The following is a 17,835-nucleotide window of genomic DNA, read 5'->3' as shown; positions in this document are numbered from 1 at the left end:
GTGATTTTGTTCCCAGAGAATGCATCTTTTAAAGTTTTAAAATTTCAGAGCTTTACCTAAGTAGAAAAAAAAGTCATCCTCAGGAATTTGAAACTTTCTATTTTGATTTTGATGGCATTTTTTTTTTTTTTTTTTTTGATTTTTCGAGACAGGGTTTCTCTGTGTAGCTTTGCACCTTTTCCTGGAACTCACTTGGTAGCCCAGGCTGGCCTCGAACTCACAGAGATCTGCCTGGCTCTGCCTCCCGAGTGCTGGGATTAAAGGCATGCACCACCACTGCCCCGCTGGCAATTTTTTATTAGGCTTTGGTTGAGGTGTTTATCAACCTGGCTGTTATAATCATGTCTGCTTTTATCTATCTATCTATCTATCTATCTATCTATCTATCTATCTATCTATCTATCTATCTATCTGTCTGTCTGCAATTTTTTATTAGGCTTTGGTTGAGGTGTTTATCAACCTGGCTGTTATAATCATGTCTGCTTTTATCTATCTATCTATCTATCTATCTATCTATCTATCTATCTATCTATCTATCTGTCTGTCTGTCCGTCCGTCCGTCCGTCCGTCCGTCCGTCCGTCCGTCCGTCCGTCCGTCCATCCGTTTATTTTTGTGGCCTTTTTCCAAAACCAGCAATTGGTAAAACCATTTACCTGTACTTGCCAACACTGCTTGTGTGTTCTAGGATAATTGTTCCTGTTTCCTTTTAGGCAGGAAGTTATGTTCGGGATGATGCGGTCCCCAACTTGATTCAGTTAATCACCAATAGTGTGGAGATGCATGCATACACTGTCCAGCGCTTGTACAAGGCAATTCTAGGGGATTATTCTCAAGTAAGTACTTCATTTTTTGTTACATCATGAAAAAAAAATACTCTTTTTTAATCTTATGTTACTATCATTCGACATATAATCTATTTTGAACTTTATAATTACATGATATATAACCTACATTTAATATTTTTGGGGTCAATGAAGTTTCTTGACTTTGCAAGCATGAAGACCTGAATTTTATCTCTTGTACCCTTGTTCATTATTATTATTTTTAATTATTATTTATTACATTTGAGACAGGATCTCACTATGTATCCCTGGCTAGCCTGGAACTCACTGTGTAGACCAGGCTGTATCCAAATTTATAGAGATCTGCCTGCCTCTGTTTCCTGGATGCTGGATTATAAAGGGCATATGCCACCACTCCCCACCTCTGTACGCGCCCCGTCCCCCCCACCTTTAAAGGCAAGTGTGGCAGCACAGGCTTGTATAATCCCAGTGCTGGTAAAGAGAAGACAGGAGAAACCCTGGGGTTTGGGAGCCAGCCAGCTTAGCCTGCTTGGTGATGTCCAAGCCAGTGAGATCCTATCTCAAAAACAAACAAGTAAAAACTGGCTGACTCTGGTGTACAAGCAGAAATCCAGAAAGCCATAGTTAGTATCACCAGAACCAACATGAAAGACATAAAAGTGGTCTAGATGGGGTCACCAGAACCAGCGGAAGAAGCGTGAACGTGGTTGGTGTGCCTCTTCACCTGTAATTCTAGCGCTCAAGTCCCAAGACCCTCAGAACAGGCTCAAACAAGCCTGGTTACCATATTTGTGAGCTCTGTGTTCAGTAAAGAGACCATGCTTTAATGAAAAAGGTGGGGATGGAGTGAAAACTCAGATGTCAACCTCAGGCCTCTACTCACACATGTACATATATACACATACATCCACACACATGTGCTCACATGCATACACACATTAGAAAAAGGGTGGACAGCATCTGAGAAGCACAGGTTTTTTCTGGCCTCCATATCTACTTTCACACATGTACGTGCACATACACTTAAGCCAATGTATATACAAACGCACACATGTATACCTGTACATGTATAAATGCATGCTCACACAGAGACACACACAGCAAAGCATTTGGGAAGATTGAAGGCCTTGACTTTCTTTTGGCAGCAACCGTTGGTACAAGTGGCTGCATGGTGTATAGGTGAATATGGCGATCTTCTTGTGTCTGGCCAGTGTGAAGAGGAAGAGCCTATTCAGGTATCTCTTGTTACCCTTGGCTAAGGAGGAAACAAGACTGTATTTTTGACAATGGAGTAATGTTTAATGGGGAGTTGGAATGGATTCCTTTTTACAGAAGTAGTATCAAGACTGTGTTTAGACATTTTTGGCAAATTTTTGGATTATTATGTGGATTTAAATCCATTGCGGTTGGACTTGGGGGTGTAGTTGGATTATCAGTGCTAGATGAGTGCGGGGTTCAGTCCCCAGTACTGAACCCAGAACCTGACCACTCCTGTCTCACTCTTCGTAGCAGGTGGGCTTCTGGTTTCTGTGGGCAGTTACGAGGCACGTGTTCCTATTTCCATTTGTTCATTGAGATATTAACTTTTGAGAACATATTGGCAGCAGCTTTTTTTTTTCTTTTTTTTTTTTTGGAGCTGAGGACCAAACCCAGGGCCTTGTGCTTGCTAGGCAAGCGCTCTACCACTGAGCTCAATCCCAGCCCCGGCAACAGCCTTGAACTCCTTGCATCTCATATGTTTCTTCTCCTTCTGTCACTTACAATAGAATCTGTTCTTATTCGCCAGTGGTTGCTTTGAACCCTGCTCTGAGCAGTGGGCTAGCTCTGCACAGGCAGTGGGAGAGGTGGCCCCTCCAGCTCCTCGGATTCCCGTGCTTTACAGTTCCCATTGGTGACGTGTTGTGTCTTGGTTTTCCTCTCCAGGTGACTGAAGATGAAGTGCTGGATATTTTAGAAAGTGTCCTGATCTCTAATATGTCCACCTCTGTGACACGAGGGTATGCTCTCACTGCCATTATGAAGCTTTCTACTCGATTCACCTGTACTGTAAAGTGAGTACTGAGGGAAGTAGAGTGAAGAGGGTTGTTCTGTAACTCCGTGTGTGTGTGCACACTACAGAGGCCAGAGGTTGATGCAGTGTCTTCTGCTGTCATTTGCCACCTTCAGTTTTGAGATAGGGTCTCTTAGGCAGAAGCTCACTTATTTGACAAGTTGGCCAGAGAGCTTCAAGAACCTGACCCTCAGTGTCCACCTTGGTCGCACTAGGATTACAGATGTGTACCACCACCCCTGGCTTTCTGTAGGTGCTCGGGACAATCTCGGGCCTCATGTTTGCCTGAGAGTCACTTTACCCACTGAGGCATCACCCTAGCCCCTTGTTCTGTAGCTCATTTGGGAGAATATTTATTTGCCTGACATACACAAGACCCGGGGTTGATCCCAAGCACTGCATAAACAGGTCAGATCAGTTGTTTATGGTCATCCTTGAATATATAACTAATCAGGCCAACCTAGATTACATGAGACTCTGGGAAATTTAAAAGCTTATCACAGAAAACTTCAAGAATAGACAAAAATGGGGCTGGGGAGATGGCTCAGCACTTGCTGCTCTTGCAGAGGACCCGAGTTCGATTCCCAGCACCCACTCTTTAGTTAACAATCACCTGTAACTCCAGTTCCAGGGATCCAACAGCCTCCTCTAGCTTCCTCAGGCACTGCACAGGCTTGGTGAACTGACATCCATGCAGACAAGGAGCTCACACACATAAAATAAAAAGACTGGAGAGAAGTAGAGACAATGATAGAAAGTTTTCATTTACTTCGTACTACACATTCAGAATGATCAGTCTGTAGTTGATGCTTATTTCATTTGTGTTTTGTTCTGTCATGGCCCCACCCTACTGGGGATTATTGTGTAGCTAAAGTTGTATTTTTACAATGTAGTTTCTAACATTTGCCCTTAAAATTTTGGTCTATTTTGTTCTTTTCTTGTTTGTTTTGGTTTGTTTGAGACAAGATCTTATACCATATAACTATGGCTGATTGGAACTCAGAGATCTGCCAGCCTCTGCCTCTCAAGGGCTGGGATTAAAGGCATGTGTCACTATGCCTGCCTTGATTTATTATATTCTGAAATATTTGTGTTGGAATAAAAGTGTGTGTGTGTGTGTGTGTGTGTGTGTGTGTGTGTGTGTGTGTGTGTGTGTTTAAATCTTCTAAGTTTTACTTGGTGCTATTTTGAATAAAAATTGACTCTTGATAAAATTAGTTTTCTTGGACTTGCTATTTCATCTTCAGTGTAAGGCTTCATGAGAAGTGTAAATTTCTTAGTATTTAAATTGTTAATTGGAAGGATTTGTGGTGAGCATTCTGATGCGAAAACCTGATTTTTAAAGTTACTAAGAATGAGAATTGGATAGTACAAATTCCCTTTGTGGCAAAATGATGGGTACTTTTGTCTTGCAAGGTTTTTTCCTCTTCACTGCTGGGCCTCACACAGCTATGCAAGCACTGTGCCACTAAGCTGTGTTCTCAAACCTCTAGCAGGTTGAAGGAAATGGAATAGATACTTAGAAATCTGTCGTTACAATTAGAGTAGTATAATGGTGAATGAATAGAGATAAGACAGTGGTATCCTCTTGAAACACGATGTGAATTTAAGAAACATAGATAATTCAAAAATTTAACGAGGAAACTCTTGTTTTTAACATTTTCACTGCTTCGTTATGCATTTTGTGTTTTGAATGTTTGATTTATCGTTTTCTTTTACAGCCGAATTAAGAAGGTGGTTTCCATCTATGGAAGCAGCATCGATGTAGAGCTCCAGCAGAGGGCAGTAGAATACAATGCACTTTTTAAGAAATATGACCATATGAGGTGAGCAAAATAAACCAACCACTGGCTGTACCACTGCGTTCTGAGTGACTGGTCCTTGTAGTTTGTGGAGGAGACATGGCTTGTGCGGCACTCACAGAGTTTGTAACCCTCTTCAGTTCGCGCTGCGGGGCCGCTCCTCCTTGTCCATTTTCTCCTCTGCCTGAGCGCCAAAGAAATCAATGTATTGATCTGGGTATGGTGAGGCCTGCCTTCAGTCCCAGGACCCGCAAGGCAGAGGCAGGTGGGTCTCTGTGAGTTCAAGGCTGGCCTGGTCAACAGAGTGAGATTCAGGCCAGCTAGAATTACATGATAAGACCCTGTCTCTAAATAAATAAATAAATAAAAATTATTGTGTGTTTTTCATTGCATGCTCCCCCCATATAAAGTTTGCATCATTTCACATTTTATTTGGTTAAAAGGCAGTTACTATCTTTTTACAAGAAATAATTTTCAGATTCCATTACTTCAAACATTTGGTGTTTTGTTTTTGTCCGTCCCCCTACCCCCCACCCCACCCATTATATAGTATCCAACTCATGACCGAACTCTGCTAATATCTCTGGATTTACCTTCCTTCACCCTAGTCTCAGCTACTGAATAGCAGTTTTGGGGATTTGGGACATTTTGTTTATTCAAGATCTCTTGCCTGTTCTTAATCCAGTTAAGAATTTAGGTCATGTATATATTTTATAATCCATCTTCTACTCGTGTGTGTGTGTGTGTGTGTGTGTGTGTGTGTGTGTGTGTGTTGGGTAGGGAGAGGAGATATTTTTTAGGCTTCAAAATTAATCATTAATGGTGATTGTTTTGTGCAGGGAGTCTAGGTTAACTGCCTAGAATGTAACCACTTCAGATTCTTCTAGGTCTGCCCTACTTGAAAGAATGCCTGTCATGGAAAAAGTGACCACGAATGGCCCTTCTGAGATTGTGCAGACAAATGGAGAGACAGAAGCAGCTCCACTAGAGACTAAGCCACCGCCCTCTGGGCCCCAGCCCACCAGCCAGGTAGCCTTTACTTGCTTGTCTGGGGCTCCTGGTGTATTTTAGTCCCTGTAGCTTATTTCTTAGCTGATACCTTTAGTGTCTTTTGATTGCTTGATAATTGCCTTTCTTAATGTTAAAAACACAAAGTTTTTTCCACTTTAGACAAATAACTTATGAATGAAGGTGTTATTTCCTTATTTAGGCCAATGATTTATTGGATTTGTTGGGAGGAAATGACATAACACCTGTTATTCCAACTGTACCTACCACCAAACCGGCTTCTGCTGGTGGAGAACTTCTTGACTTGCTGGGAGACATCACCCTAACAGGTGAGGCCAGACTGGAGTTATTTACTATTTGGATAGCAATAGAGATCTTGGGGGAAATGATAAGAAGCAAGGATAGAATTGGCAACATCTGGGATGTAAGCTGCCATGTTAATGCTCTGAGGATAATCCAGAGGGATTTCTTAAAGGCTAACTTAATTTTGGAAGAATGGTTTGTTGCTAGTATTTTAAGATAGAATGGACTTCCTTTTTTAGAAGAGAAAATAATGTGTTTCCAGCCAACTCTGTTTTTAGTTGGTGCCTCAAAATCAACCTTCTCCAGATGTGTTTCTCTTCATAGTTAGTTTTCAACAGCTGTGGACATTTGTGGTGATGGGTTAACTTATTACCTACCATCCTCTTTCCCTTCTTTTATTAAAGCAACCAAAGAGAAAGCACCCACCATTAGCATGGTCTTTTTTGTCTTATTCATATGCACTAGCCATTTGCAAGTGGTGTGTCCAAGAGTATCACTGAGGTGTGTAATTTTATCCTAATTGTCATGTAAAGTGTGGCTGAAAAGTTGATATTTTTAAAAGTACAACGGACCTGGCAGCCTATCTATACTGAGAAGAAGACAACCAGAGAGAGGTTCAGAATGTGGAGCAACTCTGCTCTCTACCCTGGTCTAAATGATTTCCCTAAACACAGCAGGCTTCCAGAACTCTCATGTATATCTTTTTTGTTGTTTTTTGTGAGACTGGGTGCACGTGTGTGTGTGTGTGTGTGTGTGTGTGTGTGTGTGTGTGTGTAACTTGCTTTGTAGTCCTGGCTGGCCTTGAATTCACAGAGATCTGCTTGCTTCAACCTCCCAAATGCTGGGATTAAAGGCATGCTTCACTGTGCCTGGCCCACAATTTATATCTTAACACAGTTTTTAAAAGCATCTTGTTTTATGCCTTTAGAGTCATTTACAATTAGTCAATTTCAGGGTAGGAGATGCAGTTCCTAGGTAGAATGACTGTCTAGCATTCAGGAAGCTCTGGCTTTTATTGATAGCACTGAATAAGCCCTGTGTGTTAGTACACCTATGTGACCCAGCACACAGGAGGTGAAGGCAGGAGAATCAGAAGTTCGGGGTTAGTTTTGGTTATGTAGTGAGTTTGAGGCCAGCCTGGGTCTATGGAGAGGGAGAGGGCAGGGGTTGTAAACAGAGAAACAATTTTAGACCAGCAGATGTCAAAACTATACTAGGTAACTGAAGACCAATATTAGCTCAAGGTCTTCATGCTTTTTTTTTTTGTTTGTTTTTTCGAGACAGGGTTTCTCTGTGTAGTTTTGGTGCCTGTCCTGGATCTCGCTCTGTAGACCAGGCTGGCCTCGAACTCACAGAGAGTCGCCTGGCTCTGCCTCCTGAGTGCTGGGATTAAAGGCATGTGCCACCACTGCCACCTGGCTTTTAACTCAATTTTTTTTTTTTTTTGGTTTTTCGAGACAGGGTTTCTCTGTGTAGCTTTGCGCCTTTCCTGGAACTCACTTGGTAGCCCAGGCTGGCCTCGAACTCACAGAGATCCGCCTGGCTCTGCCTCCCGTAACTCAATTTTAAAGTTTTACTTTTGCTTCTTTTTGGGTGATTTGGAGACGTGATCTTGCTATGTAGCCCAGTCTAACCTTTACTGGACTCTTCCTTATTCAGCTTCCTGAGTATAGAATTACAGTCCTATGCCACTGTACCTGGCATGACTATGTTTTTCAATGTTTGTCTAATATTTTATCAAGAAATACACAGTATTAGATGATCATTGTGGCACATGCCTATAATCCCAGTATTTAGATTTTGAGTTCAAGACCAGCCTAGGCTTCATGATGAGCCTTTGTCTTAATGAACAAAAACAAAACCAATCAAGCAAGTAGTTTCAGCCTTATTAATTATATGGTGGGATTGAGCCCTCTCTAAGATTCCCTTTTCATTTAAAAAAAAAAAAGAAGAAGGAAAAAAGAAAGAAAAACAAAGGATACCCTTTCATTCAGGTTCTTTTCTATAAATTGCATGTTATATATCTTACCACTCTTTATTTGGGTTATCTCTTTCATTGAGATATTTATATCTTGAACACTTAGCCATTTGTTACATAATAGACATTTCCCCTTGCTTGTGGTCTTGTTTTCTTAATGGTAATTTTGGTGAACAGAAGTTAAAGTATTTGAATTTTTGTTTCTTCTTGTTTGGCCTGTGTTTTTTGAATACTGGTTAGTTATCCTTTCTTTAACTTGAGTTCATAGTAACTGCAGTTTTTCCCTGAGATTGACTTTTTTTGGAAATCTGTTTTAGGTGCTCCAGCTGCTGCTCCCACCCCTGCCTCAGTGCCACAGATATCCCAGCCCCCCTTCTTGTTGGATGGGCTTTCGTCACAGCCTCTCTTCAATGACATCGCTCCAGGTACAGTTACCGTTTCTACCCTCACTTGAGCACCGAGGGGTGGTTACTGAGCAAAGGGAGTACTAATTCTGTTGCTAGCTGACTCCTCTATGACTGATCCTCCTGTATTTCCCCAGGTATCCCCTCCATCACAGCATACAGTAAGAATGGCTTGAAGATAGAATTCACCTTTGAACGGTCAAACACCAACCCCAGTGTAACAGTGATAACGATACAGGCCTCTAACAGCACAGAGCTAGACATGACGGACTTTGTTTTCCAGGCTGCAGTACCAAAGGTATTACAGTGTCTTCTCTGCCTTTTCTTTTGATTAAAAATTAGCTAACTTTGTTTTGTGCATTTGAAGAATATATTTAATGTTTAGAGATTAAATTTTCAGATTTAACTTAACTCAGCAGTGTTACAAAATCGCTCATTGAAGCATGTCATTTTAGTGAGTACTTTTACTTTGTTATACTCTTTTTAAAAATTTTATTTATATGTATTTGGGTGGATCTCTGTAAATGTACGCTGTGTGTGTGTGTGTGTGTGTGTGTGTGTGTGTGTGTGTGTGTGTGTGTGTGTGTGTCCCCGTCCGTGTCCCTCCAATGAGGCCAGAAAAAGGTATCTGATGCCCTGGAGCTAGAGTTATGGGTGGTTATAAACTATCTGGCATGGGTGCCGGGAATTGAACTTGGATCCTCTGGAAGAGCAGCAGTTACTGTTTTTAACTGCTGAGCCATCTTTCCAGCTCCAGTAACAGATACTTTTTCGGCTAGCATAATAAAAGAAAATTCAGCTGGATATGGGGACATATGTTTGTAATCTCAGCACTTTGGAAGAAGAGGCAGGAGGATTCCAGCCTTATCTAAGTAGTGAATTTTAGACCAGCCAGTGCTACATACATAGTAAGACCTTATTTTTTAAAAGAGTAAACCAAAAATTAGGATTAGTGAGAACTGAATTTTACAAGGTTAATGCTTAGAGTATTGACATAGGGTTAGTAATGTAGTACTAAAGATCTAAGAACTCAACATATAACATAGAATTAAAATGTTAATTAGGATAAAGGACTACTTGGTAGCTAGTCACTAGATTAGAATTAAAAATTTTCAAAACTTTTATGTATAGATAGTTTACACTTTCAAAGTTAGATTTTTTTTTTTAATTTTGTATGTGTCTGCCCATACATTCATGTATGTGGGTAGATACACGTGTCATAGTTTGTGTGGGCAACTCCACTTTCAGGAGGTGGTTCTCTCTTTCTACCATGTGGGTTCTGGGGATTGAACTCCAGTCATTAGAGTTGGTAGCAAGTGCCTTTACCCATTGAGCTATCCCTCTAGCCTCAGGAAAAATTTTGTGTCTTGATACCTGAGTGAAATATTCCTCCTTCATTAACCTCCAGTTTACTATTGATACAATGACTGTTTGGTGAATTGAGGAATTTTAAAACAACAAATTAATTTAAGGAATATTTGTTTGGTTTTGAATACTGAACAATTTTAATGAAGTTCCGAAATGAGCAGAGTACAAAGGTTTTCTCTGAAAGATAGTGATTCAAGCTGTAGAAAACACACGAGCGAATGAGCATGGCTCCATTCCAACAGAATGTCAAAGACAGGTGTTGGGCCGTAGTTTGCACTTAGCACTGGCTTAGACTAAGCTAACTTAATCTTTCTGTGACATGTGCAGCATGGCATTCATACAACATGCATTTGGAAGCTGACAATACTTTCTTGTAGTTACTGTTGTTTTGTGGGGTTTTTTTTAACCTTTGCTCATAATTTTAGAGCCAGAATAATTAATGTATTTTTAAAGTGATGTGATATAGTTATAAGTCACTTATAAATTCTAGAGCTGTCCTGTTTTGATCTTAGTACTTGCTGTGTTGCATGAAGCAGGTCAGTCTCTGTGTCTTTGTCTTCATTTGCAAAGTGAGGTGGTAAGGAGAGTTACTTCTAGTGTCACTTTGAAGAGTGGATGAGTTTCTCATGTTGGACCCAGCCAGAAGCACTTTTCTGTGTTCAGTGTCCAGGAAACGGCAGCTATTACACCTTAGGGTTTTATGCTAGTTATGTTACACTGGCCTAGCAGCATCGATTTTGCATGGTCTTGTTTTGGGTGTTATATAGGGCACTGTGTTTTGTTAATGTATCTTGAGCTTCAAAATGCCACATTTCCTACTACTATGTAGCTTTCAATTTCTGAAATTGAAGTGTAATTTGAGTGATACCTTAAAGCTAAGGTTGTTGCTCAGTGGTGGAGCACTTGCCTATATGTACAAGGTCCTAAGTTTGATTACCTCCTCCCATGCCATAGAAAAATAAACTTGATATCTTGTCATGGTTTAATGGGCAGCTTTTTTTCTTTCTTAGTGCTCTATAAAATAACCATTTGGATCATAGTTGATAGTGTCTTAAATGTAATGAAATACATTAGTAACAGCTTTTTGTTGTTGTTGTTTTGTTTTTTGAGACAGGGTTTCTCTGTGTAGCTTTGGAGCCTTTCCGGGAACTCACTCTGTATCCCAGGCTGGCCTCGAACTCACAGAGATCCGCCTTGCTCTGCCTCCTGAGTGCTGGGATTAAAGGCGTGCACCACCACCACCTGGCTGGTAACAGCATTTTTGGCTTACATAATTCGTTTTGACAATAGAATTATAAATGAGAACCAAGATAATAAGCCTGTGCTTTGAGTTTGACTATTGAGTTCTAATATTTGAGCTTATGAAGGAACTTTTCTGCCTCTCAGGAAAGGCTTTTTGTAGCTGCTTAGTACAGTATGACTCACCTAGCTTGTTTAAAGCATTTGTTCCATCTCTGCAAACAGATGAAAACCTCTCCACACTCAACAAATTATGATGTTTGGCTTCTCTTGGTCTTTTGCTGTTGGGGCTGGTTCTGCATGTACTTTTTGTGTTAGGGCCTTGTGTCCCTGCTGGTGCATTCCTGAATGTTCCACTTATGTATTAACAACTGGCTTTTTCATGCCTTTCTTTAGGGGCAGACCTTGACATAATCCACATTATGCAGGCTTTAGAAAACAGAGGTTCAAGTCTCTGAAGCCTAGTCTTCAGATCACACAGAAGCATAAAGGCCTGTAGTTATTAGCTAGTATGTTGGCTTATTATGTCTGGAAAGCTTTTTTTTTTTAGGCTCCTTTGGCGTTGTTTCAGGCCACAGGCACACATTCTTTACTTGTGTAGTTGATCACAAGTTACTTAGTTACCACTAAGCAGAGTTTCCAGAACAAGAATTGGTCACCTTCTGGTAGAGATGGGAAGGTGGCACCTTTTCAGTTTTCACAAGCAGAGACCTAACTGGGATTTTGCAAATTCAGTGAGTGACTATATACTAAGGGTTGGTATCTGGAAAACAAGCACTGGACAGAACTTAGGGGAACCTGGGACTTGACCCATCCGCTTGTGCTCAGCTTCTTGCTGACATCTCTGACTTAACACTGCTGCTTTTCTGAAGTGCCCTTTGTTCCTCTGTAGACATTCCAGCTGCAGCTTCTGTCTCCTAGCAGCAGCGTTGTCCCAGCATTTAACACAGGGACCATCACGCAAGTCATTAAGGTTCTGAATCCACAGAAGGTGAGTAGCACATTCGGAGCAGCTCTACATAAGGTGTAAACCCGCTCTCTCATGTAAACCTTTGCTTTTCTTTTTCTGGTTTGTGTTTGTTTTTGTTTTGTCTCACTCATAGTTAGAGAAGAGATCTAGGAATATGCCTGGTCTAACTTCCTTGTCCTTTTGTAGAGATAAACTGAGCCCAGGGACAGCAAATGGGATTAGTGACATCTTATTAAAATGCAACTAAAAATTCTCTGTTTTGAGGATTATAGGTATAGTTTTGAAGATTTAACAAAAGTTTACATTCCGAGGTAAAATCATTTGTTGAGTCAGAAGTCCATATTTACTGCTGAAATCACCAAGTGTGGCCATCCAAACTAGATGCATTTTAAGTGAAGCAGTTAAATGAAAAATTATGTAGAAACCAATTTAGCAACAGTTGCACTGTATTTTTTCAAAGAAATAAACTGGTTTATTTAATAATTAACTGTCTGATTTTCACAGAGTTTTGAAATGGTTCAATTTTTTTTTTCCTTGCAAGCTCTCTGATTGTTTCCTTCTCCTATATTACTTTGCCTTTCCTCTGTCTTTTTCTGAGTTTTGATCAGATCATTAGCACAGATAAACACACATTATTTTCATCGTCAGATACATGGGACAAATTTTTTTCTTAATGTATTAATGTTTGATATTTGCCACACTTAAAACTACTGTTGTTACCTGGGCACCCAGTTTTTTCTTTTATGCTTTGGAAATAGAAACGTTGACGTTGATGTTTACCATGGGCTTTATAAACCAAGCAGCAGTTGACTCAAATGTAGAACATGCAGCAGTGTATTCCCTAATTTTTCTGGAGACTTGGACAGAGTTAAATCTTTTGTGCCCCCTGCCCCCACATCTGTCCATCTGTATTGTCTGTGTCCTGCCCCCCGATCCCCACCCCACCCACCCCCATCCCCAATGCTGGGGGCCTGCCTGGTATTCTGCATGTGCATGCTCTCTACCTTATGGCCTTGATGTTGACTCCTGGGCTCCAAGAGTGATAAGTATTTGGTGTTGGCTCTTTGCCTATGTACCATTTGAGACAGCTTTACTTTGATGTACTTGGTTTGCCTTTAGGATTAAATATATCTGGAGCCCGGTGTAGTGGTGTGTGCCTGTAGTCTTTGATACCTGGGAGGTTGAAATGAGAGGATCACTTGAACCCAAGGGTTCAAGGCTAGCCTGGTCAATGTAGTGGAACCTTGTTTCCAAGAAGCAGTCTAGTTAGACTGGAGAGAGAGGGAGATTTTATTTCAGTGAATTAATTTATGGTTCTCTTTCCCTTTTATAGCAACAGCTGCGAATGCGGATCAAGCTCACATATAATCACAAGGGCTCAGCAATGCAAGATCTAGCAGAAGTGAACAATTTCCCCCCTCAGTCCTGGCAATGAGGGTCCAGCACCATTCTCATTCTTATCCCACTCAATCAAAGGAATTCTGGGAAGGAGGTTGTGATTGCTGGCAAGTCCCCCAACTGTACCATGGGCATGAGGAGCTGAGAGAACTGTCGAGGAGGGTTTCCTCAAGGTACTGCTGACCTTGAAGCATCGGTAAAGACTAAGGTCCTCTCCTCCGCTGTGGAGGCTGGCTGCTTCTGGAGGCTCCTTTGCACTCTTCCTCCTCTTCTCCCTCTTCCACACTTTCACCCCTCCCACATTTGCAGCCAGAATCAACATTCTCTGGGCCACTGAGGCAATCAGCAGCTGGTCTGGAGGAGAGGACTGGAATTCATGGCAAGAAAACACTCGCTCTGTCTCTGCAGCAAAGAGTGGCCCTTTCTTTCTACTGTTGTATCTCTGTGGACTGGGCAAGGTGGGGTGTTCGTTCCTCACTAGCTGGTTACCATCCTAAGGCGCTTTTTACATCCGGCATTTGGAATGGAATTGTAACAATGGACATAAGGGAGCCCTGCCCTTTTCTGCTGGTTCTCCCAATGTTTGAAAGAGGCATTAGGCTCCTGGTAGCCTTTTCTGTGCATTGCTGTATACACACAGACACACATGTATGTATGTATGTTTGTTATAAAAAAACAAAACAAAACAAAACTGGTTAGACCTTGAGAGGTTGTTTGTAAACACTGGACAGATGCAGTTCAAAGAGCTTTTGTTGAGATTTGGCATGAAGGATATGGTGCTCTATTTGTAATAGAAACTTCCAAGGCTCTTCCAGCTCCCCCTTCTCTCCATTCTTTAACTGTAGTCATGAGTTCTCTCTCCATGATTTTCAAAATCAATTCCCCTTAAAGTGCAAAGTGGACACTTTCTAAAAGATACATGACTAGTTATTAATGCCCCTGTTTCCACCACAATGTTCCCCCAAGCCTGTCACTTGCCTGTTTGAGCTGTGGTAAATGGGTCAAAAGAGGAGTTCAGTCTTAAGGAGCAGACTCTGTCACAAAACACCATAGCCCATAGGAAGAGCAGTACCAGACTTCATCTGGAGCACACTGGGGTCAGTTCATCCATGGCTCCAAACCTCCCTTTTCATTTCCTGAGCCTGGCTTGGACCTTGGCATTCCGTTTGAATTCCTTCTTCTAACTGGAACATTTGTGTTGTATCTGTAACACTGGCACTGAAATAAAGACCACACGGTTAAAGAAATCTTTCCTATATTGTACTTTATGGTGTTGAAATGAAGCCTTGTAGCTTCCTTGCCCCCTATGTGAGAGCAAGTCTTATGGTCACCATAGCGTAGGAATATCCTTTCCTGAGTCTGAGAAATTGGTCTCTTGAAAGAAGCCAATCTCATGAACATCTGCATTAAAGATTTGAGCATTTTAAACAGTAAGAGTGCCGAGTGCTTTTTAGAAAAGACCCTGATGTCACCAAGTCTTTATGTTGGTTTGCTGGGTGACTGCCCTGCGGTACATATTGAATGTACTTTATACGTTCAGGTATTCAGGCACTGTGTCTAATGCACAGCAGGAGAAAGGAAAAGTGGGGCCCACCTTACTTGTAAAGCTAATTGGTGGCTGTTACCATATTGTACAGTAGAATGACACTTTGGCTTCAGTTTTAAACCTTGATACAATCTCCTTTTCTCCCTGTTCCATTTCACCAAGCCTTTACTTAAAATCTTCAGTGTCTTGTCAAACCTAGCTCTGTATCAGATGCTAGACTATTCCTAACATTGACAAACTGGAGTTGAACTAAAGGCTCCAAAAGGGAAAGTCTCTGGTCTTAATAGTTTTTTAAGAGCAAGATTTACGGACACTTACTGGACTGGGTAAATGGACAGCTGAGTTAGGAATAGGATATCTCTCCTGTGTTCAGTAAAGCAAGTTTGGACACGTGTACTTTAGACAACTGCTCTGCCTGTGCAGTGAAAGCCTTCAGGGTTTCCTGCAGACAGATTTCATTGGATGGAGATTTAATGCTGTGAAACATGATAGGATTAATGTTCTATTGGTGGATTTCTTGAATAGAATTTGTCTTAACATTCCTCTTTGTGTGGAGGCTTTATTTTCTCCTTTACATCCGTAGCTAACCAGCTCAGGTTTTTGGTTGCTTTTCGTTGTCGTTGTTGTTGAACTAAGTCGAATCTGAAGAAATCTGCTCAAGACCAAGCTGAAAGACAGTGCTAGCCAATGGAGCTGGAAAGATCTCTGCTGACAAAGTATCTGCCTGGGTGATCAGAGTTTTGAGGTAGAGTATGTGGTCATCCATGGCTTTATCGAGAAGGAATAAAAATATCATGGCCTTAACACAAAGGGTGCTGTGTAGATATGACTTTATTTCTGAGACGACCTGAGCACCATACCGATGGACTAGCAGCCAAATAACTGCCTAGGATACAGATGGTTGTGAAGACTGTTCCGAGTGATTGGATCTTTGAAAGCTTCAGCGTGCCTTCTTAGTTTCTAGGATCAGCATTAGTTATCTTCCCACTTGGCCTTGCAGCTTAAAGGAGAAATCTCTTCGTGTCTGTGAATTCTTGCACATTTCAGTCATTCCTTTCCCACATGTAACCCTTCAAGAGGAAACAGATTTGGATGGATTTGACAACCTCAGAGCCATTGTGAAGTGATTTCTGTGACTTTTGAATAAGCCCAGGGTGATAAGCAGTGAGCCCCACTTACTGACAATTTCACACGCACTTGTACCTCATTATCGCCTTCTTCGAGGAGTAGTTTCTGTGTCATCCTTCTTTCCCTCCCCAGTCATCCTAAGGGAGAATTCCTCTAAGTAATCTCAGAAAACTGTAGGAAGGGTGCTCTTCCGAGACACTTCTCCCACAATGCTTTGGTGCTGTTACCTTGAGATGGTTTAGGGAGTCATGGAGGTTTTCTGCAGTGTATAGTAATCATCTGTTAACTTCAAGGTCTTTTCATTTAAAGGAACATTCCTCAGTGTAATATTGCAGATACCCATTTCTTGGTTAAAGGTGTGGTTCTTAACCTTTGTCTCCCTCATAAATGAAAATAGACTTTTGAAACTGTCCAGCACTAATAGTTTGAACTTTTCCATCTCCTGTATAACATGCTTTCCATTTCTGTGTTCTTTTAGAAAAAGTTGGAAGTTAGGAAATACTGCTTTTGTGGTTCGATTTCATTATCTTCTACATTGGAATGAATATATTTGCCCATGAGAAGTAGGGGAAGAAGGAGTTTGAATGTGTATTTTTTTTCCCAGTGAATGTATTTTAACTACCGTGTCCTAAACTGAGAGAGAACAACAACCAAAAAAAAAAAAAAAAAGAAAGAAAGAAAGAAAGAAAATGCATATTCACCAACCTTGTGGTTGGGAGGGCTGTGTGTGCCGGTCTGTTTGTCAGTCTGGGTGGGGGAAGATCACGGAAGAGAGGCCTGCACAGGAAGTGCTGAAGTTTAAAATACTCCTGGCCAGCCTCGGCTCGGGAGGGAGGGGCTGTGTGTGGACCTGAGTGAATACCTTTTTCAAGCAATAGCAGTGAGTGGGTCCCGTGGACAAGGTTCCGTTCCCAGAACCTGGAACACTTACACGGAAGAAAATGCTGAAGCAGTGTGAGCAGCTGCTTCTTGATTCTGGCTTCAAGATGGAGCATTGGAGACTCCCCTCCCCCAACCCCAAGAACCTGCATTTGCGCTTTGTGTGTTTTGTTTTTATTTTTATTTAGGGATCGTATGGGAAAGAGTTTCTGAACTCTGTCCCTTGTGGGCTCCCACTGTGTTCCTGTAAAGTCCTTTTTCTTTCACGATGTTGTAAGTTACATTTTCATTAAGCCCATCACATCTTCTTTACTGTAAAATTATTAAAAAGCTGTTTCCAAGTGGGACAGCTAATGAAGTTCTAATTATTGCAGACATATTTTTGAGATGTAAAAAAATTTAAAATGAAATGATAAGTCTTAGAGGCGAGTGAGGAATAAAATGGATGTAAACATTTACATGGGATGCATTTGAATTCTGCTGTGTGTATTGTCTTTTGGTTGAAACAAATTATGAACAGTGACTAATAATAAAAAGTCAATACTCAATGATTTAAAATTTGCTGCCTTGCTTCTTACATGTGAATTAGAAGGCTTGGATGAATCCTTACCCCAAAGCTTTGTGCTAGATTGACTTTTTAATGTTCCTTTGTGCAGAAATCTCACCAAGAGAAGAAACAACATTTGAAAAATCTTGTAGAAGTTATAGATATTGAAAAGTCTAAAGAACAAGTGGACATTTAACTGTAATGCAATTACTATAATGTTTATTTTCTCCACAGAGGTGAATTCTCAAAGGTATGAAGCCAATAAGATGACATATATATATATATATATATATATATATATATATATATATATATAAACATATACTTAATATATTAAGGGACACTCATGTTTAATTATAAATTCGGTTTTGTGTTTTGTTTGCTGGCTTGGTTGATTTTTGGTGAGTTGTT

At 40.9% G+C, this 17,835-nt stretch overlaps 1 protein-coding gene across 2 annotated transcripts in view; it reads left to right on the top strand.

Annotated features, from left to right (window-relative positions):
• Window positions 1–17,425, top strand: part of Ap1g1 (adaptor related protein complex 1 subunit gamma 1) — a 96,733-nt gene extending 79,308 nt beyond the window's left edge. For both annotated transcript variants that reach the window (XM_052728622.1, XM_052728621.1), the window contains exons 14-23: window positions 712–834; window positions 1,950–2,039; window positions 2,728–2,855; window positions 4,576–4,680; window positions 5,544–5,685; window positions 5,867–5,993; window positions 8,263–8,370; window positions 8,487–8,647; window positions 11,849–11,947; window positions 13,260–17,425. In XM_052728622.1, coding sequence (XP_052584582.1) covers window positions 712–834; window positions 1,950–2,039; window positions 2,728–2,855; window positions 4,576–4,680; window positions 5,544–5,685; window positions 5,867–5,993; window positions 8,263–8,370; window positions 8,487–8,647; window positions 11,849–11,947; window positions 13,260–13,361 — 1,185 coding nt within the window. In that variant the 3' untranslated portion in view covers window positions 13,362–17,425. The remainder of the gene's footprint in view (window positions 1–711; window positions 835–1,949; window positions 2,040–2,727; window positions 2,856–4,575; window positions 4,681–5,543; window positions 5,686–5,866; window positions 5,994–8,262; window positions 8,371–8,486; window positions 8,648–11,848; window positions 11,948–13,259) is intronic.
• The last annotated feature ends 410 nt before the right edge of the window (window positions 17,426–17,835 follow it).

The sequence above is a fragment of the Peromyscus californicus genome, unplaced genomic scaffold, assembly GCF_007827085.1.
Source record: "Peromyscus californicus insignis strain IS unplaced genomic scaffold, ASM782708v3 Scaffold_8__1_contigs__length_139910024, whole genome shotgun sequence".
Classification (NCBI taxonomy): Eukaryota; Metazoa; Chordata; class Mammalia; order Rodentia; family Cricetidae; genus Peromyscus; species Peromyscus californicus.
This window is presented reverse-complemented; position numbering and strand designations above follow the sequence as displayed.